Raw genomic sequence first — 23,438 nt, 5'->3', positions numbered from 1 at the left:
ATGAAGAAAAATGCTCCACCTCCTATGTCATCAGGGAAATGCAAATTAAAACAACAAGCGACCACTAAACACCTACCAGAATAACCAAAATCCAGAATCCTGGCAACACCAAATGCAGAGCATCGGGCACTCCCATTCATTACTGGAGGGAATGTAAAATGCTACAGCCACTTTAGGAGACAGCTGGTAGTTTCTTACCAAACGTAACATACTCTCACCTTATGATCCAGCAGTCACACTCCTTAATATTTACCCGAAGGAGTTGAAAGTTATGTCCAGAGAAAAACCTGCATGTGGATGCTTATATTCTTAATTGCCCAAACTTGGAAGCAGCCGAGATGCCCTTCGGTAGGTGAGTGGATAAACTGTGGTGCATCTGGACAGTGGAATATTATTAATGCTAAAAAGAAATGAGCTATCAAGCTCTTTGACGACATGGAGCAACCTTAAATGCATGTCACTAAGTGAAAGGATCTTATGTAATCTGAAAGTCTACGTACTCTGTGATTCCAACTATATGACATTCTGGAAAAGGCAAAACTACAGAGACGGCAAGAAGATCAGTGGTTGCCAGGGGTGAGGGGAGAGGGAGGGATGAATTGGTGAAACACAAAGGATTGTTAGGGGAGTGGAAATATTCTGCATGACCCTGTAACATTCCCATCACACCACAAGGCGGATACGTGTCATTATATATTTGCCCAAACCCACAGAATACACACGCCAAAAGTGAACCTTAGCGTACACTGCAGGCTTTGGGTGATAATGCTGTGTCAATGTAGGTTCATTGATTTAAAAGTTTTTAGAAAAGGAAAATATAAATGCATAGATAGCTATTGCCCCTCAAGAAGTTGCTGATTGAGTGAGGGCCATGCCTCCTGGACTTTATTCTGCTTCTGTGGTCAAAACAGCTCAGCCGAACACTTCCCTCAAAATTCAGAGGCCATCTCTGCTCCTGCCACCTGGTGTTTTCATCCCCACGCCCAGAGGTGAGGGAATCAGGCTGGGGAAGTTTGGGACCAGGCAGGAGTGGGGAGGCAGAACAGTGCTGGGTGACGACAGGCTGCTGCGACCCACTCAGAGGTGGTACTTTACGGTGACGATGATGGCAAGTGGCCTGTTAACACAGCATGTGCTGGTCCCTGGCTGCTCTAAGTGCTTCACCTGCATTCCTGTCCCACCCTTTTTCATGGAGATACAATTCACATACCATGATATCCACGCTTTAAGAGCATACAATTAGGTGAGTTCTAGTTCACCCACTAACGGTTGTGCCCCCATCACCATGTAGTTCCAGAATGTTTCCATCACCCCACAAGGGAGCCCTGCACCCATTAGCAGCCTCCTTGACACCCCCACCCCAACCAGCCTCCAGCACCCACATCCATCTGTGATCAGGAATGAGGAGGGATAAATTCAACAGAAGACCCGCCCATGGAGGTGCCCATCAGAGCTGCGGTCCAGCTCCTATAGAGCATCAAGACTCAGGCAGAGCCAGGTCAGGATCCGCTGCAGGGAGGCACAGCTTTGGCAGAGATGGTCCCCCACACGCACCGGGGCATGGCACCAGAGCAGAGGGCAGGCCGGGTGTGGCCGGATGCCGTGTGCCAGGGGTGGAGAAGCTGTGCCTGCAGACTGGGCAACCAGGTCTGGGTGCCTGCAGTGCGCAGGGTGTGGGGGAGGTGTTCTGGGGACCAGAGGGGGCAGGGCTTGGTTGTGTGGGAGCCACCCCCAGACTGGAAGTTGAATTGTTCACATTTTTTTGTGGCTGGATCAAGGGAGAAAAACATTTTTGTGGGCAAGAGCAACATTGCTGGCCTTGGAGCTTAATAGCATTTATCAGTCTTGGCTCTAGGTTAGATGAAAAGGCTGCAGGACAGACAGAGCGAATTTGGGCGACGCCGGTGTGAGCAGTCTGGGAACAGTGACGCCGCTGAGTGTCTCTGGCCAGTGGCATGTGTGGAAGCCGGGTTGTCCCTGTGATCTCTGGCTCCCGGTCGTCTCCCGGGGTTGGTGGCCCAGTCCAGTCGGCACAGGCTCGCTGCCAGATCTGCAACTCAGCTTCTCTGCTGTCAGCAGTGGGGCAGCATGGGCCTGATGCTGCCCCCAAGGCCCAGCGGGTGCTCGGTGCCCGCTCAGGTACCCTGCCGCCTCAGGATTCCTTTCTCCCTGTCCAGGGGCTCATGCAATAGGAAACTCACCCCGTGAGTTCAGTGTTTAGATAGCAAAGGCCTCCGGGCTCAGGTGAGCAGTTTGGTTCTTGGACTCAGGGCAGAGGAGTGTTGCTCTTTGAGGCTCGTGCTGTGTGAGCCCAGACGCGCCAGCCCCAGGGCAGCCTGGTGGCTCTGCCAGGGTCCCATTACTGCCAACATCCAGTCAGGTGTATCGGGCAGAGGCGAGGGTCAGCCCTTTGTGCCTCATGGCCCTGCTCTGGTTTCTGCTCCCAGACCCCTGGTCAGATGCTGGCTCCTGAGCTCTCACACTGCGTTAGTCTGTCTTCATGGGCTGCACTTCCACTCTCCATGGTCTCACTAATAAAGGGATTTTCCTCTTAAGGACACAGTGCCTTCTTTCCTGTGTAGGAACCCCGAGGGTGGGCCCCACCTGTCTTTGCAAATGGGAAGTGGGGGGCCTCAAACCTGTCCTGCAGAGGGTCACCAGCAGATCAGGGTCTCCTGGACAAACACTAGGGCATGTGAGTCTAAATTTAACAAAACGGCACTCTTACTAAAGACGGCTCACCAGACCGGCAGTCGGCCTCTCGCTTCCTGGTCTGTAATCAATAGCCTTTCCCAGATCAATTAGCCAGGCTCCTGGGGCCTGACTCCCCGAGTTTCCAATATTCCACGTGCATCACTTCCTTGTGTGATGAGTGTGTTCACCTTCTTTGCAGGAAGCGTCCTGTATGCTCAGGAAATTAAATGAGACACTTCTGTGCGGGGCTGAGACTGTCTTGCCTGTTAGCCAGATTTCCCTTCTCAGCCAGCAACAGGGAGCATGAGACCTTGTCTTTTTAAAACGCTCCCCTCCTCACCCCTTTCTCTGCCCCCTCTTTTTTCTCCCCTTCCCTTAGCTCTTTCCCCCAGTGACCCAGGACTGGCATATAGGGGCTCTGGCCTGTCACTCAGCAAGGATTGGGTCATGTCCAAGGACTGTGCTCACCTGCTGCCTCATGTGTGTTTGGCAGCAGGTAGATACACACTGGGCCCTGAGCCACCAGCTGTTGGTCTGTGATAGGTCGGGCTGCATGCACCCCAGGCTCTGGCTGTGGGGCCTCAGAAGCCACCCACTCTAGTGGGGTAACCACACCGGGTGCCCACGGAGCAGACCAGGCTGTAGAGGGCAGCCTGAGAAGGCACATGGACATTCTTTAAATTGTCAGCTGAGCCCGAGGCACTGGCAGAGTACCTTTGTCCAGGTGTCAGCAGGGGCGGGTCTAGATATGTAAATCCAGGAATGCTAGGGCCTAGTTAAGAGAGCAAATAAGCTCTTTATTTTCCTATAAAATAAACCTGCTGCGTGGCTCATCGCTCGCTGCCTCTCCATCAGAGAGGATGGCGCCCACCTAGCGCCCAGCTTGATGAATCTATTTCTGCCTATTGGTCTCTTTCTTTAATTTATTAATCTCCGGCTCCTCCACTCAGGAACCTGTCGTTTTCCATGATGGACACGGAAAACAGAGAAACTGACACCCCACCCCCACCCCCCCACCCCACTCCCGCACCAGGCGCCTCCGGAGCGACCCAGGAAGGATGGCAATTGGAAGCCCAGAAGTTAAATAGGAAGCACGCAACCTCAGGGAGCAAAACCCTCCAGGTGTGATGGCAAAACTGTAAAAGACAGAGGCACACGCACAGACCAGAGGCACCGCAGGCCTTGGAAATAACGCTTTATATTTGAGCCAGAGCGTCTTTTCATTTGAGCAAATAAATGCCAGGAGAACACAGCTCTGGGGCGGAGACCCTGCCCCTTCTGGGGGACCCACGTCAATATAGAAACATTCAACACATTTCCTTCTAAATGGTCCTCACACATGGATGCCCCGGTTGTGTTCCCTTCGCAAAATAATAATAGTAATAACTAGGTAGGTAGGAGGAGATGAGAATGTGTAGGGACATGGGACCGGGTTTTTTGTAAGTGGTGACAGACACCAGAGCAAGGAGGCCCCGGGTAGAACTTTCAGTGTTGTTTGGCGTCTGGTTTACACAGTGGGCTGGGCGAGGCAACCAAGCAGAGGTGCCGCCGGGACCTGGGTCACCTGGGGCTCTGTCCCCGACCCTGGTCCTGGCCTCTCCTTGCCTCGCAAGTGCCCGGGGAGGGAAGGAGGACACAGACTTCAGAAACGTCCTCCTGGTGTCTCCAGGAGGTTGGCCACAGAAGCAGGCGTTGTGGAGGCTGCTTTTTGCAAAAGCAAATCAAAAGGGAGTTCTTTTTCAATCTACGCCCTCTGTCATGGGGCGTAGGGGGGAGGCTTCTCCCCGGGGAGGAAAGGGGCTGGAGCATAGAGAGGCGGGGCGTTGGGCGGGAGCCCAAAGCTGGAGCTGGACTGGGACGGAGGCTGTGTGTCCTCAGACAGAGAGAGGTCAGTGGAAGACGAGGCTGGGAAGCTGCTGGACGGCTGCAATGGAACAGAAAAGGCTTCCTCAGTCTGCGGAGAGGGCCCGGCCACACGCAGTCACGCGGGGCACCCCTCACAGAGCCCACCTGGGGCTTGGGCTCCCCCAGATCCAGGGTCGCCAGCCTGACCAAGGCCCTGCGGGTGGGAACACGCCCTGACCAGAGTGTGTTCTCAGGGAGGCCAGGGGGAGGGCCTGGCCCTGCCCGTAGGGGCCCTCCTTTCCACAAAGGTCTCCCATGGAGACACCCAGCTGGGGAATTCCTCAGACTTCCCAGCCCTCACGCCTGCTCTGCGCAAGAGTCTTGTCTTTCAAGGGGGTGGCCTTTTACTCAACTGACACCATGATGCACACCAGTGCAAACATGTCCAAGGAGAAGGCTGCCTGGCTCCTTTGGGGGCCCCTGGGTTCACCCCACATGTCACACGTTAAGGAAAAAAACAAGAGCTCAGGCCAGGCCCGGAGCGGCTGGGCCCGGAGCAGCCGGGCCCAGAGCATTCGGGTGGGGTGCGGCCAGGCCTGGAGCAGCAGCTGCCAGGCTGGGAGCGGCCAGGCCCGGAGCAGCCGGGTCTGGTGCGGCCAGGCCCAGAGCAGCAGCTGCCAGGCTGGGAGCGGCCAGGCCCAGAGCAGCCGGGCCCAGAGCAGCCGGGTTGGGTGTGGCCAGGCCCGGAGCAGCAGCAGCCAGGCCCAGAGCAACTAGGTCGGGAGCAACGGTGACCAGACCTGGAGCAGCTGGTTGTGGAATGAACCAGAGCAACAGAGGCCAGGCCTGGAGCATCCAGGCCCGGAACAGCTCGCTTCTCACCTGCCCCTGCCCCACGGCTGCCTCTCAGACATGGCTAGAAACTTTTGTGGGAACTTGAGGGTCTGCTGAATCAAGCGATGAAGGCTTAGATCTGGATGTGTTGAGTTAGTATAGGGCTGGGATGTTGATCTGTGAGTGCCTTGGGTGGGGCCTGGATGAGGCTGGTTGACCTATTTGGAAATGTCTTTTGTGTGAAATGTATCATTGGGCATGTGGTGGTATTATTGATATGAGAAAATGCTAAGTAACTGATTTACTATCTGAAAAGGGATTTACTATCAGGGAAAGGGAGGGAGGAAGAGACTGAACATAAACTGCACCTATAAATGAGGACAATGGGGGATGGGGAGGGGGCGGAGGGTGGGGTGGGAACCTGGTGGAGGGGAGAAGAAATGAGGAACCTTTGTAACAATATGCACAATAAAGATTGATTTAAAAAAAAAAAAAAAAAAAAAAGAGCTCAGCATTTTTCACCTAGTGTGACCATTAATTTTATGTGTCAACGTGGCCAGGCCTCGGTGCCCAGATGTGTGGCCAAACCCCTGCCCAGATGTGGCTGTGACAGTATTTTGACATTGCAATCAGTAGACTGAGTAAAGCAGGTCACTCGCCATGATGTCGGTAAGCCTCCTCCAATCAGTGGCAGGCCTTAAGAGAACAAGACTGAGGTTTCCAGGGAAGAGGGAATTCTCCCAGGAGACTGACCTTGGGCTTGAAACTGCAAGATCCATTCTTTCCTGGGTCTCCCACCTGCAGTCCTGCCCTGCTCAGGACCTTGCTCTGTCCCACCCAGGACACCTTGCTCTGTACCTACCTCTCTATTTCTCTGTCTACATGTCTAATCTACATCTATGTCTACTTATATGTGCATCCATCCATCCTATTGGTTCTGTTTCTCTGGAGAACCCTCACGTAGACTCAAGTAAAAGTCATTGGGAAGAAAATTTTTTTTCCAGTTTTTCTCCACCTGCCAACAAACCTCTTACATGTTTTTCTTTTTCAAGTTCTAAGAGTTGGAAATGCCTACTTAAAACCGTATTTAAATAAACAAAGCACACAGGCCCTTCTGTGAAATGTCTCAGGGTGAGGGTGTAGGGCCCTGTCTCCTGGCAGTGCTGTGTAATTCCTTTGCTCTCGGCCTGCCAAGTGCCTCGGGGCCCCCGAGAGGCCCACCTGTCTGCCTTGTCCTTCCCTGGAGACTTCCCCACAAAGGAGTCCAGGAGCCCCAGAACCTTGGGGTTCTGAAAGGAGGGTTTCCCCACAAGCTGTCCTTGAAGCCAAGAATGTCCCCTTGCTCAGGGTCAACAGCCTGAGTTTCCAGGATCTGACAGCCCAGGGCCCCTGCCCACTTTTGTTTCTCTCTTTCTCTCAAACTCACACTCTGACCACAGGGACAAAGAAAACCTCTAGAGAACATTCTCTGGGGTCTGCTGGGAGCTCCCAGACCCCACCATGTGTGTGTCCAGCTCTCCATTGGAAATGAGCACCTGGGAAAGCCACAGCATAAACCACCCCAGACCATAGAGTAAATCACCGGGAACCAGGCAGTAAACCAGAAAGAACCATGAAGTAAACCACCACCAATCGCAGAGTAACTTGCCAGGAACCATGGAGCTAACCCCTGAACCACAGAGTAAAACACCATGAACCACAGACTTAACCACCATGAGCCTTGGAGTGAACCACCACAAACCACAGGGTAAACCACCACAAACCACAGAGTAAAACACCACAAACCACAGAGTAAAACACCCAAACTTCAGAGTAAAAAAACCACAAACCATAGAGTAAAACTCCATGAACCACAGACTTAACCACCATGAGCCATGGAGTAAACCATCACAAACCACAGAGTAAAACACCACAAACCATAGAGTAAAACACCACAAACCATAGAGTAAAACACCACAAACCATAGAGTAAAACACCACAAACCACAGCATAAACCACCATGACCCACAGGGTAAACGACCACAAACCACAGAGTAAAATACCTAAACCACAAGGTAAAACACCACAAACCACAGGGAAAACCACCACAAACCACAGGGAAAACCACCACATACCACAGAGTAAAGCACCATCAATCACAGAATAAACCACCATGAACTGTGGTGTAAACCACCAGTAACTATAAACTACACCACATGTGTCAAACACAAGGCCCGCGGGCCAAATCCGTCCCGCCAGGCCTTGCAATGTGGCCCGCACCGCGCTGTCATCACTGCACTCCGCTGCGTTTCCATCACAATGACAGTTTATGACTGTTCAGTAAACCATTCGGCCCGCGATTTAGGCTGGATTTTAGATTTTGGCCCCTTCTCTGATTGAGTTCGACACCCCTAAACTACACCGACAGGCAGGGCTGGATCAGGGGGGTGAACAAGAAATCCCTTAACCACAGAGGGGAGCGAGATCTCTCCTTGTGTCCTTGTTCACAAAACTCATCAACACCAACCCCTTCCCTGACTTTCCTGACTAATCAACTCCTAGGAGCAAGGACGGTGGGTTCTCTTCAGAAGATTGTCTTTGGGCCAGCTGCCCCAAACAGCCCGGCAGCCAGCCGTCCCACCCCCGCTGTGCGGGAGAGTCCGCAGGACACCAGCGTTCCCTCCCTCCCGGCTGTGGGCAGGAACAGGAGCATCCGTCCTATTGTTTTTCTGCTACGGAAACACAGGAACCTCATTGATTTGTCCTCTCCTCAAAACCCAATTATGGACATATATGTAATTATACTCCTGCATGTGCTGGCGATAATGGCTGATTAGGCCATCGGGACGAGAGCCCAGGCCTCCCCCGGGGGGTGAAGCGGGGGCATCTGCTGTTTGTGAAGAGCCAGAGCCCCCAAAGGATGGAATATGACACTGGAATCGAGCGGATCCACTTGCCAGCACCGGGTTTTAGGGATGGAAGACCCTCGGCCACATCCCACATTCCTGCGAGGAGCCATCTCCTGGGGGAGCACGGCGAGCACCGCCCGGCACCCCGAAATCAGGCTCCAGGCTTGCCGAGAGCCTTGGCTGCGGCCCACCCCCAAGGACCACTCATGCATCCGCCAACTGAGACACAGAGATGTTTGACTTCATAGCAAGGGATCGGGTCTGAGCCCCCCGCAGCACCCCGTCCAACCAAGCACAGAAACACAACTCGCACTTGCTTCCGGCGTGTTAGTTTAGGCAAGAGAATGCTAAGCCCATCTGCTTGTCCCACCCCAAAATGGAAACCTAGGTGAGCTGTGTAGACCAGTGGTTCTCATCTTTGACCCCCTGAGGACACTGGGCAACTTCTGGATACACTTTGGGTTGTCACAACGGGGTGTACTATAAGGTGACCAGACGTCCCGCTTTGGGCGGGACAGTCCCGATTTTTAACAAATTGTCCCATGTCCCGCGTCCCGCGGCATTTTAAAAAGGGGAACGGGACAAATTGTTAAAAATAGGGACTGTCTCGCCAAAAGCGGGACGTCTGGTCACCTTAGACTGGCAGCTGATGGGTGGAGGCCAGGGACGCTGCTCAACATCCTATAGTGCACAGGGCAGCGTCACCCCTCGGAGATATCTGGCTCCAGTGTCAGTAGTGCCACAGTTGAGGTCTGGAGTACATGAAGGTGACAGATGATTAGGGTCTATTTCAACCAGAAGCTTCCCAGCATATAAAGAAGGAAAAAGCCGAAACCACAAATGGAAACAGAAGGACAAAGCAAACGCCACTCTACAAACAAGGTCTCGCCCCCACCAGGTGCCCCACAACCACTTCAAGGCCAGCAGCGCTATTTCAGGGTGATTCTCCGACATCGTCGTTGCTGTGGGCAGTGTGGTTGGACACTGGCAAATTCACATGGCTCCACCTAACTGTGCTGTGCTGGCAGGACATGGGCACATGGTGGTATGTTCCCAGTCTCTCTGGCCAGGAAATTGCAGTGAAATTTTGTCAACTGAGAAAGGTTAGCCCTGGCCGGTGGAGGCGAGTGGCTCAGTTGAGTGTTGTCCCGTTACACCAAAAAGTCACCAGTTCCACTCCTGGTCAGGGCACATACCCAGGTTGTGGGCTCGATCCCCAGTAAAGGGTATGCAAGAGGCAGCTGATCTACGTGTGTGTGTGTGTGTGTGTGTGTGTGTGTGTGTGTCTGTCTCTCCCTTCCTCTGTCTAAAATCAATAAAAACATATTTCTTAAAAAATAAAGAAAAAGTTATAGTCTCGAAAGACACCAACAATTGGCCGCCATGATCATGACCATGTGGGGAGCAAAAGATGTCCAAACTGCCAAGTTTGACTGGAACGTCCCCGTGAGAGGCCGGGTGTTACCAGCCAGATCACCCCTCGGATGATCCCAGCCCCTTTCCCAGTCCGTGCCCGCTCCGCCCCCACATCACCCGCATGAGGAGAGGGGAAGCCCCGGTCTTCCTCCCACCCCAGCCCCTCTCCACGTCCCCTCTGACCAGCGCTGGCCTGCAGGACTGCCGCCCGCGATGTGAGCGCCCGGCTTTGGGCAGGTGATGCTCAGCCTACCTGGAGAGGCAGAGGGTAGGTCGAGCAGGTGGGGAGGGTCGCCGGTGCTGGGCAGAAGCCGGAGTAGGCCAGGATCTGCTGGGCGGGGTTGTAGAGGATCTGAGGTGGAGCGGAGGGTCTGTAGGCCAGCTGGGACAGAGGGACCTGCCACAGAGAATGGAGGTGCATCAGCCAGCCCCCCAAAGCCTGGCACCTTCAGCCCCCGAGCAGTTCCTCCAGGGAGCCCCATCCTCAAGCCATCCAGGAAGGTGAGGTCCTATCAGATCTGCCAGGGGGAGAGGCCATGAGTCCTTAGATCAATATCTCTCAGACCGGAACTCAACACCTGAAAAGCAGGACTTATTTTTGCTTTTTATTTCTTTAATTTGTCTCAGGTACCCCCCAAGATTCCAGATTAGGCCCAGGCCCTCTTTGGTGCTGTTTTTGAAAAAGCACGGAAACCCCTGGTCCCTCCCCTGCGGGTGATGCAGTGTGACACCCATCTCCCATGCAGCTCCGGCCACAGCGGGTGGATTGGCTTCCATGCTCAGCCGCGGTCCTACTAGGCTTGCTTCAATCATGTGCCAGCCCCGGGGACACAGCCCAGGGGTTTCTAGGCTGGCACAGCAGGACCTGGGCCCCACAGAGGGCAGGGAGTGAGGGGAGCCTCCTGGCCAGAGGAAACAGCTGCAGCCAGAGGCCTGGGGGCTTGGGCTGAGCAGGGGTGATGGAGGTTGAAGGTCAAGGTTCATAGGTGATCTCATGGTCCAAAAGAGAACCCGCCTGGCCTTGTTCTGCATTTTTGCCACTTGGGGTTTTAGGAAGGACAGGCCAGGGCTGGGGGTCCTCCCCTGAGGGAGCTAAACCTTTTGGCACGGGCAGCTTCCCTCTGTCTGCAGGAGGCACTGGGAGGCCCCGCCCAGATGTGGCCCTGGCTGCCTGCATCTGCCGGGCTTGCCCTGACCCCTGTCTTCCTTTCTGTGTGGGTGACCTCCAGGAGCCCCAAACTGGGCCAGCAGGACTGTCCACCTCCTTCCTCAGTACACCCGAGGCTCAGTGCAGGCAGGGTTTATTTATTTTTATTTTATTATTATTATTATCATTATTATTATTATTATTATTATTATTATTATTTACATTTGGCCTTCATGACTATTTTATTTATTTTTTTAATTTTTAATGTTATTTTATAATAATCTTTATTGTTCAGATTATTACAGGTGTTCCTCTTTTTTTCCCCTCCATAGCTCCCCTCTACCTGATTCCCCACCCTGCCCCATGCCCTTACCCCCTGCCACTGTCTTCATCCATAGGTGTAAGATTTTTGTCCAATCTCTTCCCGCACCCCTCACACCCCCTTCCCCCCTGAGAATTGTCAGTCCACAGTCCACAAATCTTCCAGGCAGGGTTTAAATGACTGTGTCTGTAAGCGCAGTCACGGTACCCGGACACCTGCCGCAGGAGCCCCGCTGCAGACCCCAGACTCCCCTGCGCCCCCTGCTGGGCAAAGGGACTTCCTCTGCACCCAGTGTGAGGAGCATGCATGACCTGCATAGGAAGCCCTCGTACGCTGAGAGGGCACACACAGCTTTGGCTGGTTCCTGAAGGGCCTGCGTTCCTTAAAATAATTTTAAATTTTAAGACACATTAAACTTATAAGGGTATGTACTCGGTAGGTATGTTAAAGGAACCACGCTTTTTGCTTCCCTCAGCACCCCAGAGCTTTGGGTTGGAGATTGTCCAGAGCAGAGTTTAGGCACAACGCCGCAGTCGGGTGGGAAACAGTGGCCCTTCTGGGGGCATCGCTACATTCCCGACAGAACACCTATACTGAGGGTCTTCACAGAGGGCGCCCTGAGGGACCCTCTGCAGACCCCAGGCCCCCTGGGAGAGCTGGGACACCCTCTGGAGACTTTGCTGAAGGCATGGGGCCCAGCAACTTTCATTCTTGGAGGGTGCTTGTCTTTTTTATGAATGTAAAGAATCTTATGGCCACAGCCAGAGCTTGGCGAGGCGGTCTGCCCCCTCCAGGGTGGCAGCCAGGAGAAAGGTTTGGACCCTAGGGCAGTGGTCTGCAAACTGCGGCTCTTTGGCCCCTTGAGTGTGGCTCTTCCACAAATACCACGGCCTGAGCGAGTCTATTTTGAAGACGTGGCGTTAGAAGAATTTTAAGTTTAAAAAATGTGGCTCTCCAAAGAAATGTCAATCCTTGTACTGTTGATATTTGGCTCTGTTGACTAATGAGTTTGCCAACCACTGCCCTAGGGGATACCCGAATGCCCCATGTTATCTCAGATTTTATCTAGAGAAACAAAACCTTTTAGAAAAATCACGGATCTCGGGAGGGCTCCAGGCTCAGCTACTAAAAATGGTCACTGACCAAAGTCTCCAGAACAGCTGGGCAGCAAGAGACCCAGAAAGAGCTCTGGCTACTACGGGGGCAGGTGGCTGGCCTGCAGGTGTGTTCACACTGGCCTTAGAGCTAAAACTGGGTGACAGGTGGGTAGCTGCTCTCTCTGAGCTGTTGTGTGCACGCCGTGGGGTTCGCAACTGGGGACTCAAGGCACTGCCCTGCACCTGCGGCACCTCATGGATGAAGGGAGGGTTGTTGCAGGAGGTGATAGGTGTGAGAATTTCTAGTTTGGAACAAAGAGGTGCCACAGGGAGAGAACTGGAGAAGGGAAATCCTGCTGGGCTCAGCCCAAGCAGGGCTCTTTGCCTGTGAAAAGGGAACATGCTGAGGCGAGGACTCAGAGCAGCCTTCACAGTGAGGCCTGCAGTCACTGCCCTTCCTGGAGCTCTGGCACACGCTGAGCACCTGCTCTCCGAGGTCCTGCGTCAGAATTACCTATGCGTTTGGGAGAGTGCAGACCCCAGAACCACCCCCACCCACCCAGATCTACCAAATCAGATCTACCAATGATTCCACATGCAGTCGGGGTGGAGACAGACACATCTAAGCGTCAAGTTCAGGCTCTTCCTCAGAGGGTGGAGGCGAGTGCCGGAACAGACTCTGCTTCCAGAAACGACCGCAAAGGCTGGCTGCCATTAAAATGTATGGCGGGCCGAAACCGGTTTGGCTCAATGGATAGAGCATCAGCTTGGGGACTGAAGGGTCCCGGGTTCGATTCCGGTCCAGGGCATGTACCTTGGTTGCGGGCTTGGTACCAGTAGGGGGTGTGCAAGAGGCAGCTGATCAATGACTCTCTTTCATTGATGCTTCTAACTCTCTATCTCTCTCCCTTCCTCTCTGTACAAAATCAATTAAAAATATATATATATATATATATATATATATATATATTTTTTTTTTTTTTTAATGTATGGCAGGCCGTGTCCATGAGCCTCAGTTGCCCCTCTGTGAAGGGGGATCTGGAGGCCTGCCTTGTGTGCCTCCGAGGACGTGGGCCCGAAGCCCTGGTCCGTCCCGAGCGCCGTCGCTGCCCAGCCCGGCGGGCGGCACTACTCACCATGTCCTTGAAGGCCCCCAGCACCGCCGCCGTGACGATGCCCAGGAACAGGCCCAGCACGTTGAGCACCGTCGAGGCCCAGAGCAGCCGGTAGAGGTGGAGCACGTCATGGCAGCCGCTCACGCCCACGAACTCGTAGTAGGTGGGAGAGTACTCGGTGCTGCGCGCGGGGAGGAGACGAGTGTCACCTGCGCCTGCGAGGAGAGGACCTGCCGGGTGACAGCCGGGCTGGGAGGATGCGGGGCTGGGCCAGGCGAACTGAATCCAGACTGGCCGTGGTCTTTGCTCTCCAAGTCCCCGAGGGCCCCATTGGCCATGCCAGAGAGAAGCACCAGCCCAATGGCACCCTGAGCAAGGCTGTCCCTACCCAGGGAAGGAGCCCCGGGCTCCGAGCAGAGAGGATGGCACCATCCCCTTGCCCACGCCCTAAACACAGGCCCTGCCCAGGGAGAATGCAGACCCCAGCGCCCCACCAATGGGGCCCCAGCTGAGTCGACCTTCAGCAAGCGGCCACGCTGGTGGAGGGGTTCGTCCTGAGCCCACAGATGGGCTGAGAGGGGCTGTGCAGGGAGAATCTGAACCGGCCTCCTGGCCGCAGGAAGCTGCTGGGGCTGTCACCATGACCCACACATGCTGCTCCTCCTTTTCAGCTTGGAAATAGGACGGACCCTTTTCTCGGGGAAGGGGGTGCAGCTTAAACCGGGAATTGCCAACAATGCAGGGGGGAGTACTCCAGGAGCAAGCATTAAAGTTCCCTCTGGCTTTCACGTAAGTGTTCAAGCTATTAATACAAATGTAGAAGACGATGCGGGGGAGGGTTCCAGCTCCAGCTAGGAACTCACACTCGGTCCCAACAAGAAGTAAAAAGCTGAACAGCCTGAAAAATCAACAACTCGATTGAGTCATAAGAGGGGAGGATGCAGGACACATGGCTGCTCCCAGATTGGAGATGCAGACAGGCGGGTACAGGGAACCCCGCTCCCCGGAGAGACACCCAGAGCGGAAACCCCTGGACCCCAGGGGCCGGGGTAGAAAGCGGACCTGCAGTGAGTGAGTAAGTCAGCGTTAAAACCTGCAAGGACCGGGTCATGGGGGCCCCACAATGCTGTGAGGTTCACCTTCAGGAGCTCAACCTGGTTCCCACACGAAACACCCAGAAAAATGCTCTCAGGCTTCCAGCAGGGGGAGGGAAAGGGACAGTTCTGAACCAGCCAGAGCTGCTTTCTCCTCAACAAGGCCTGGCCTCAGGGGCGCTGGTACCCAGGGCCTAACTTGCTGGAGTGTTATCAAGGGAAATACCCAACTCCGGCCCTGTTTAGCCATTTGTCCCAGCTGGTGGCGGAGGGAGGGGGATAGCGGGGGGGGGAACTAAGAAAGGCTAGTGAATTCCATAGGCCAGAGGCACAGGCTCACTACAGAGACATAATCATGGGGCTTATAGAACACTTCCCTTCCCCACACCTCACATCACTGAGCCTCGGTTTTCTCATCTGCGAAATGGAGCTAACTCCCTTCCCTCACCTAAAGACCAAAGGCGATGATGTAGGAGCAGTGTCCAAGGACAGGGAAGAGCAGAGAAGCGGGGAGGAGGGAGGCATGGGAAAAGGGCCCCCCTCCTCCCATGAGGCACTCTCCCCCGCCCCACTGCCTGCCGGACTCACCTTTGGCAGTTGTAGAGGTCACAGCAATAGCAGGTGTTGCTCTTCACCTTCAGCTGGCACTTGCCATTCAGGGAGTGACAGGTGACCTGCAAGCAGAAAGGCCTGACCCTGTGCGCCCGCTCATTCTCTCCCCACAGTGAGCCGGGCTGAACCCTGGTCAGTCAGGCAGTTCTCCCTCCTGACCACATTTCTTTTTCTTTTTAAAAAAATTTATTTTATTAATTTTTTTTACAGAGAGGAAGGGAGAGGGGTAGAGAGCTAGAAACATCGATGAGAGAGAAACATCAATCAGCTGCCTCCTGCACGCCCCCTACTGGGGATGTGCCTGCAACCAAGGTACATGCCCTTGACCAGAATCAAACCTGGGACCCTTCAGTCCGCAGGCCGACGCTCTATCCACTGAGCCAAACCGGTTAGGGCATGAGCTCACATTTCTTGGCCTTTCCCTTCATCCCCCTGTCCCAGGTGCTTCGGGGTTGGGCCATGACAGGACTCTGCCCTGCAGGAGGAGTTAGAGGACCAGGCTCAGTCACACCAGGGTGTCCAGGCGGACCACGATTGATAGATAAGGAAAAAGAGAGGGTTCTGAGCACAGGGCCTCCAGGCAGAGATTCCTGCAGGGAAAGAGCCCTCCAGGAAGGGATTTCTACAGGTGGGGATACCTCCAGCTCGGGTGCACCTCCTCCAGGTGAGACCCCTCCAGGGAGGCCCCTTCCTGACAACGCAGAGAACCACTCCCAGCAGCCTGATCTGACCAGGCCGCCCGCTGCCTAACCCAAACAGGGGCCTCCCCTTCCGCTGCAGACGTTTGGAGGACATTTGATTTTTTTTTTTTTTAATGCAAGATTAGGGAAAAATACATGCCTTTCTCCTTCCCCCAGTGCTATTCAATGTGGGAGCCTGAGACACGCAACCCTCAATTAGGAGGTAAGCAGGGCAGAGACCACCCTCACTTCGGAAAGACGACAGTGGCATTTGGGGGGAAAGAGCTTCCAAGGGAGGATCGTACACCGAGTGATGGATGGAGGTTTGAGCAAACTCTCCACCCTCTTTCCGCAGGAGCTGACGTGGCTCTGAGGGGCAGAGCCCTGGGCACACCATACCCTAGAGGTCCTCAGAGCCGCTCTGGGGCCCCAGTGGGTCGGCAAGCTCAAGCAACCCATTGGGCACACGGCCTTCCCTTTAGAGTTCGGTGGTTAACTTCTGGAAACCACTCACACTGGCAATGGGCACTCTGGAGCTCTTGAGGAACGCTGCAGAAAGATTAATCTGGAAATGGCTTTGGGAAACAGTCCCAACGGGGTGGACACCAGAGACAGGCCAGGGAGTAGCCATGAAAGCAGCACCAATGTGACTCAGACCTGGAAGGAGACTGGGGCCGGGAGGTGTGACGACAGGTCAAATGGAAGGACTGGAAAGACAACAGTCCCGAGCAGGCAGAGGGCAGGGGTAAGGAGGGAACAGGGTCCAGGTGTGGCTCTGAGCCCAGCAACCAGCTCGTGGGAAGATCAGAGCCACGGCCTGGGGAGTTGGAGGTCCAAAGGCCTGACTCTAACCCTAAGTGCCTCCTCCTGGGAGGTGTGCCCTTCTGGCAAGTGTGGAGAGCAACAGCAGGGGACGGTGGCTTAGACCAGCGTCAGCCACTAGGGGTCTGGAGTCAAGCCCAGTCCACCCACTCTCTGCTGTGCAGGTGGAGCTCTGCACAGCCACACTCCTCCGTGGCTGCATCACCATGGCCACTCCTGTGGGAGAGACGGAGCTGAATAGCTGCGACAGAGTAGCTGGCTTATAAATCCTAAAATACTACTGACCCTCTATGGAGAACATTGCTGACCCCTTGTTGGAACCATGTGGGCGGCTTCTTCCCCATTATCTTCGGGGAATTTTATTTATTTGTTTTTAATATATATAGATAATTTTTTTAAATATATTTTATTGATTTTTTTACAGAGAGGAAGGGAGAGAGGGATAGAGAGGTAGAAACATCGATGAGAGAGAAACATCAGCCAGCTGTCTCATACACATCCCCCACTGGGGATGTGCATGCCCTTGACCAGAATCGAACCTTTGACCTTTCAGTCCGCAGACTGACTCTCTACCACTAAGCCAAACCGGTTTCGGCTTAACATATATTTTTATGGATTTCAGAGAAGAAGGGAGAAGGAAAGGGAGATAGAAACAACAATGATGAGAGAGAATCATTGATCGCCTGCCTCCTGCACGCCCCCACTGGGGATCAAGCCCACAAAACGGAACCGTGACCTCCTGGTTCATTGATGGATGTTCAACCACTGAGCCACACCATCCAGGCTTTGGGAAGCTTTTAAATCCCCAGGTCCCCTAACCCTCCTCCCTAGGATGAGACTCAGCATCAGCACCTGCTCAAGCTCCTGGGCTGAGTCCTATAGGCAGGGGTTTTGAGAAGCCCTGGTGGAGAGGTGAACCTGCGGCAGCCCCGCACATGGGCTTGTCGTCAAAAGGTCTGATAAGCCGAAACCGGTTTGGCTCAGTGGATAGAGCGTCGGTCTGCAGACTGAGAGGTCCCAGGTTTGATTCCAGTCAAGGGCATGTACATTGGTTGCGGGCACATTCCCGGTGGGGGGTGTGCAGAAGGCAGCTGGTCGATGTTTCTCTCTCATCGACATTTCTAGCTCTCTATCCCTCTCCCTTCCTCTCTGTGGAAAATCAACAAAATATATTTTTTTTAAATAAAAATAAAATAAAAAAAGGTCTGACAAATCTGGTCAGGAGGGCGCCATACTCCTCCATGATCCCAGGAGCAGAAGGGAACAGTTGACCTTGAACTGGATTGAACAGCTGAGTAAAAGGAGGGGAAAAGCAGCCCCGGGACCTCTGAGGGGCAGGGGCGCACTTGGAGGGCCTGGAAGCCCATGACCACTCTGAACAGGACAGGTCCCAAGGCTCTGGCCGGCCAGGAGAAAGACCACAGGTGCCAGGACCGGCCTTTGGGGAATACGGGGCCGCCTGCTTGGAGAAGGCAACAGGGAGCCTCGGGCCAGCAGCAGGGACCTAGCCACTGGCCACTCAGGACTCACTACAGCATCCAGAATGCACCTTCTCCTCCCGTGGTTCTCAGAGCACCTCATCCACCCTGCAGGGCGTTAACCATGCTGTTTGCTCTCCGGTGTTCGCCTGCTTCTCCTGGCTATTCTGTCCCTTCTCTGACATTTGTATGCAGTTTGAGAGCCCGTGTTGAGTTAAGCCAGCAAATCTGCGCAGAGCTGAAGTGACACAGGGAGACATACCCTCCTGGGCCTGAGGGAAGACAGCAGGCTGTGGGCCATTTTGCTACTCCTGGCATTCCATGTGGCTAGAAATAGAAATGAAATCACCCTGCAGATGTCCTTGGCCCAGGGACCGTGGAGGAGTTCCTTGGCCAATGCAAATGCAGAGTTACTAGCTTTTTATTGCAGTGATTAAGTCAATAGAAAGGCTCATCAGATAGGTCATAACGCACTGGACTAGTGAATTGTAGGACTGTTGTATGTCAAAGCAACCAAGTCAGCAGCTGTGATTCCAGCATAAATACAACACATTAAGACAGCGTTTTTCAACCGCTGTTCCGCGGCACACTAGTGTGCCGCGAGATGTTGCCTGGTGTGCCGTAGGTGCAGACAAGACAAGAATTTTATAATTTTTCACTATTTTATTTACTTAATATTTCATAATAAAGTAATTATAAAATACTTTCTTTGTGTTTATTTGATTCCTATTCAAGAGAATTACTTTATATATAGTCAATATAGGCACAGAGTTAAATTTTTTAACATTTTCTAATGGTGGTGTGCCTCATGATTTTTTTCATGAAACAAGTGTGCCTTTGCCCAAAAAAGGTTGAAAAACACTGCATTAAGATGTCAAAGCTAGCTCAAAACAAAGTCTCACCGAGGCACAGCGGGCGGATGTGACTGGGAGAGCTGTAAGAATCCAGACGTTTGGATTTTAATAGGGACGCAGGCACGGTGGGATCCACGGAGGAGCAGGGTGAAGCCAGACACACCAGCCAGTGCTCTTGCTTACCTCCGTCTGGTAGATGTCGGGCAAGTATCCCACCCCACTGGAGTAGAACTGGCATCTTCCCGTGGTGAGGGGTCTTGTCTCCTAGAGACAAACACAAGATGGAATTCAGAGTTTCATCTCTACATCGCCTGAGGCAATTTCAGACCTGTCTGCCGTGTTCAGGCCTCTCTAAAGGAGAGATGCCAATGCCAACCAACAGCCTGCCCACGCAGAGCACGCAGCAGGAAATGCCACACCTCGCTCCAGGGCAGCCGGCTCCTGCATCCGGGAGGCAGGTGAGTAGAAGCTCCCAGCAGAGCAGGCACCCTGTCCCTGCAGGCGGGGCTGACACATCTCTCATCGGTCAGCACAGGGCAGCTGACCGGAGGGGATTGCAGGACTTTTTGAGATACACTCTCAACAAGCTGACCCCTTGGCTCCTGTCTCTTTCTTGGAAAGCAAAATATACTTTTCCACTAGGAAGGGAGCAAGATGAATTTCAGACTAATTTACTCATCAAGCCACCCACCCATCCACCCAACCATCCACCTAATCATTTAATCATTTAATTATCTATGCATCTATTCATCTATCCTCCATCCCTTCATCTATCTATTCTCTATCAATCCATCCAATCATCTCCATCCATCCACCCACCAACCACCCAGGCATACATCCACCTATCGCCCTACATAACTATTCATCCATCAGTCTCTCCCTAACATCCATCAAGCAGACTCAGAGCCAAATTATAAGGGTGTAGTTCCTGCCCTTAGGGAATTAGTGAAGAAGACAGACCAATACAAAACAAAAACACTGATAATTATAAAGTGCTTATAATCTCTGGTAGAGAACAGCTATAAAATGCCATGAAACTATATAATCTGTAGTTATAAAATGAGTTAGAATCCCAACAACCATATTTAGGCCTAATACTGTATTATGTTAGTTGTAATTCTCAAAGCAGTCCTACTTCTGACCTAAGAAAAGAGTATAAAAAACTATCTTTTCTTAGGAAGGCAAGGCTGGTTTTTCCTTCAAAACCAGAGTTCCCAAAACCACCTTGCAGACCCAAGGCTTCAATTTGGTGGGGAAGGTAAAAACCTTAAAATGATCTCATTTTGGAAATGCTCTTGTGAAATTACATTGACCAGTTGTTCTCCATCTCCATTGAGAGCGAGGGATGGGTTTGTGAGCAGCCACAGACACACGGTCAGAGTTGATCCTGGTACTAAGGGTCTTCATGCCCTAATCAGGCTTCACACGGGCTGCCTCGTGGTGAGAGGAAACCAGTTGGCTCGAGGTCAGGTAGCAACACTCATATGCCCCTATAAGCAGATGTCCAGGCCCCATGCACTAACACTGCCCCCAAGTACACATCGGGCTCCGGGCATTCCTCCCGCACCAGCATCCTAAGGGCAGACGTGGCATTTTCTCGTAGAAGACCTTGGAATTGTCAACCCCCAGCTGGCATGGGTTTGAGCACTAGGACACTTGCTCTTCCAGAAAAGGGCCGAGACATGTCCATCTTTGCACCCTCAGCTCAGGTGAGGCCCTGGATCAATATTGCTGATTGAGTGACACTTGAGAAAAATGCAGGTAAGACAGTCCAACACCAAAGCAACCTGCTAACCTCAGTAACTTAGCACTGGATGGGAAATCAGGTTCAGATCAAAGGATATGCTTTCCGTACCAACCAAACAGTGCGCTGAAACCATGACAACAAATATGGGCCGGGGACACCTAGTTCAATTATCTTTCCAAAAATAAGAAACATCGGGGCGTCTGGGACAAAGTATACATCATTTCCTAAAAAGTGCTATAAATGTAAATATTCAAAAGACAGTGAATAACCTAGAAGGATAATTGTGGTACAGTTGGACCTTGGCTGGGAGTGTTAGGCCTCCACCTCTTCCAGGTGGCTCTCTAGCACACAGGTCCTGGGGCCTCTCTATGATCCCTGCAGGGACCCAGCTCACTCCGCAGGAGGATGGCTCCCTGGGAGGTTCTGCTGTGTTTTCCTCGTCTCAGTCTTACCACAGGCACCACAGTAGGCTTGTTTACATCAGCATCACCACAAACATGTGAGTACTTCGTTGCACTATGACATAACGATGGCTATGAAGTCACTAGGTGATAGGAACATTTCAGCTCCATTGTAATCTTATGAGACCATCATACATGCACCTGGTCACTGACTGAAACATCATTATGTGGCGCGTGACTGTACCATGGACAGCATCTTCCATCTTGGGCTTCCACACCATTACATAAACCTATAAGGATTTCACAGGCTACAGGGTCAAGCTGGAAAATTCTGTCATAACTTTTTAAGAGAAACAAATTTCAACTATAAAAACCTGGGAAGGTATGAGTCAGCAGATTTCGGGATGTATTTCATCTTGTTAGAGAACAACCTAAGGAAAGTTACTTGGGAAGTTTGATTCTGACTGATGGAATGGTGTGTGTGTGTGTGTGTGTGTGTGTGTGTGTGTGTGTGTGTTTTGCAGGCAATAAAGAAAAGTGAGAGAAGGAAGGACATCAGTTGACAAACAGAAATGGAGGGAGAAACAGCAAAGGTCTCTGAACTTTGGGAAGTCATTTTCGTATATAGATTTTTCGAACCCAGGAAAGGGATTGAGAACAAAATGAAAAAGATGGAACTCACTATGTGCCGAGCGGCAAACACGCCGTCCACGATGGCACAGCAGAAGGCGGCCACCACGCCGAAGCTGATAAACACAATGGCTGCCACCAGCTGGAAGCAGAAGACAAGAGGAGGGTGTGGGCGTCCAGTGCTTAGCAAAAACCTTTTTTCAAACACAGACCAGTTCAAAGTCCCGCCCTGGTGTTAGCCCTGCCTTTTGCAGAATTCTCCCTTCTTTACTACCACCTCCGTCCTCAGTGACTCACAGCCTCAAACAGACCCTGGGCCACCGCTCACTCCCTACAAGGGACATTCTTACTGATTTTATTTCACACAATAAATAGGCTGCTTTGTGGGTGGGGATCTTCAGTTCCCCGCCCCTCTGCACAATCCTCACGAATAATCAGAGATTATTTAACCAGCGCCTACAATGGGTATTTATTTATTTATTTATTTTCTTTACAATGAGTATTTAAACAGTTTCCAATTTCTTGCTATTACACACTCTGCTACAAATACCCTAAATTTGTTCCCTATATAAAATCTGTATGAGTATTACTCATATTAATGTATGAGTAGAATAGATTCCTAGGACATTCAAGGACCCATACTTTTAGATGGGATCTATTTAGGATCTCTGCCTCGGACTCTGAGTGAGAAGGCTACATTGCCCTATAAAGCAGCTTGGCCAATTTGACTCCCTCCCGCTGATAGCCTATCACCCATCTCCTTAGATCCCAAACAACATTTCATAGTATTAACCTTTTATGTTTTACCAATCTGAGGTTAATGATCTTTTTTTTTTTTTTTTTTTACAGTTGTTGGCCATTTCTTTAAATTTTTGCTTGTGAAATAATTTCAAGTTCACCAAAACAAATAGCAACAACAGTACAAGGGATCCTGTGTCCTTCCCTCCAGTTCCAACCCTTTCAAAACCACCTTAATGACTTTCCTTGTCCTAACTCCTCTCTCCCTCAATGAGAACCCCACTTTTGTGAGCCACAATATACGCATTTCCCCGGCCCTAGAATGTGCACTAGTTTTGGAATTACAAATGCAAACCTTGTGAAAAACAAGCTACTACTTAGAGTCCAATATTTGTGTGCAGTTATTTTTGCCTCCAGCCTTAGAGAATATGGTCAAAACCTGTTTCCCCGCGTGACAGGTTGGTTTCCCTCCCTTGTGGCTGAGTTATCATTAATAATGCAGTCAGGCTCACAGGTGATATAGTCCATATGGCCCTCTCCCTCTCCATCCTTGTGAATCTGCATTATTTATATATCCAACAAAGTACAGGGAGTTGGTCAGAAACGTTGCCTGCCCGGACACTCCAGAACTTTGAGTTCAGTTTTGATGTGAACAAGGGGACAGATGCCGAGACAAGCAGTGCCATCCATGCTGCTGTCCAAGGTAAAAGGAGGCCGGCTGGTTCCCAGGCCTGCCTTGGACACAGCCCCTTCCCTCACCCCCGACTCCTGCCCCCATCCTGTTTTGCTGCCATGATGTAAAGAGTTATGTAAGAATCTTTTGACAAATTATATCTAGCCTAACTTTCCTACATGTGTATTGTTGTTATTTTTTAAATAACAATAAAACTTGTTGTTATAAAAGATTCAGAAGGCAACTTTTAGATTTCCCAGTGGGAAGTCAGGGACCTTTGCTTTTCTGAAGGAGAAAAAAAGCCTGCCTCTAATTTGGTGGCCTGTCCTCCTAGCCTCTTCCTTTGACCTT

At 52.1% G+C, this 23,438-nt stretch overlaps 1 protein-coding gene across 3 annotated transcripts in view; it reads right to left on the bottom strand.

The window, feature by feature from the left end:
• Window positions 1-3,808: 3,808 nt before the first annotated feature.
• The window catches only part of TMEM255B (transmembrane protein 255B), a 35,315-nt gene continuing 15,685 nt past the window's right edge, over window positions 3,809-23,438 (bottom strand). Inside the window, exons 4-9 of one of the 3 annotated variants that reach the window (XM_036456303.2) lie at window positions 21,729-21,818; window positions 19,082-19,162; window positions 15,041-15,126; window positions 13,380-13,539; window positions 9,931-10,074; window positions 3,809-4,618 (exon numbers count right to left, since the gene is read on the bottom strand). In XM_036456303.2, the coding sequence (XP_036312196.1) occupies window positions 4,451-4,618; window positions 9,931-10,074; window positions 13,380-13,539; window positions 15,041-15,126; window positions 19,082-19,162; window positions 21,729-21,818 (729 nt within the window). In that variant the 3' untranslated portion in view covers window positions 3,809-4,450. The remainder of the gene's footprint in view (window positions 4,619-9,930; window positions 10,075-13,379; window positions 13,540-15,040; window positions 15,127-19,081; window positions 19,163-21,728; window positions 21,819-23,438) is intronic. The other 2 variants (XM_045588818.1, XM_045588817.1) reach the window with 2 other exon arrangements.

This window comes from Pipistrellus kuhlii, unplaced genomic scaffold (genome assembly GCF_014108245.1).
Source record: "Pipistrellus kuhlii isolate mPipKuh1 unplaced genomic scaffold, mPipKuh1.p scaffold_m20_p_3, whole genome shotgun sequence".
Taxonomy (NCBI): domain Eukaryota; kingdom Metazoa; phylum Chordata; class Mammalia; order Chiroptera; family Vespertilionidae; genus Pipistrellus; species Pipistrellus kuhlii.
This window is presented reverse-complemented; position numbering and strand designations above follow the sequence as displayed.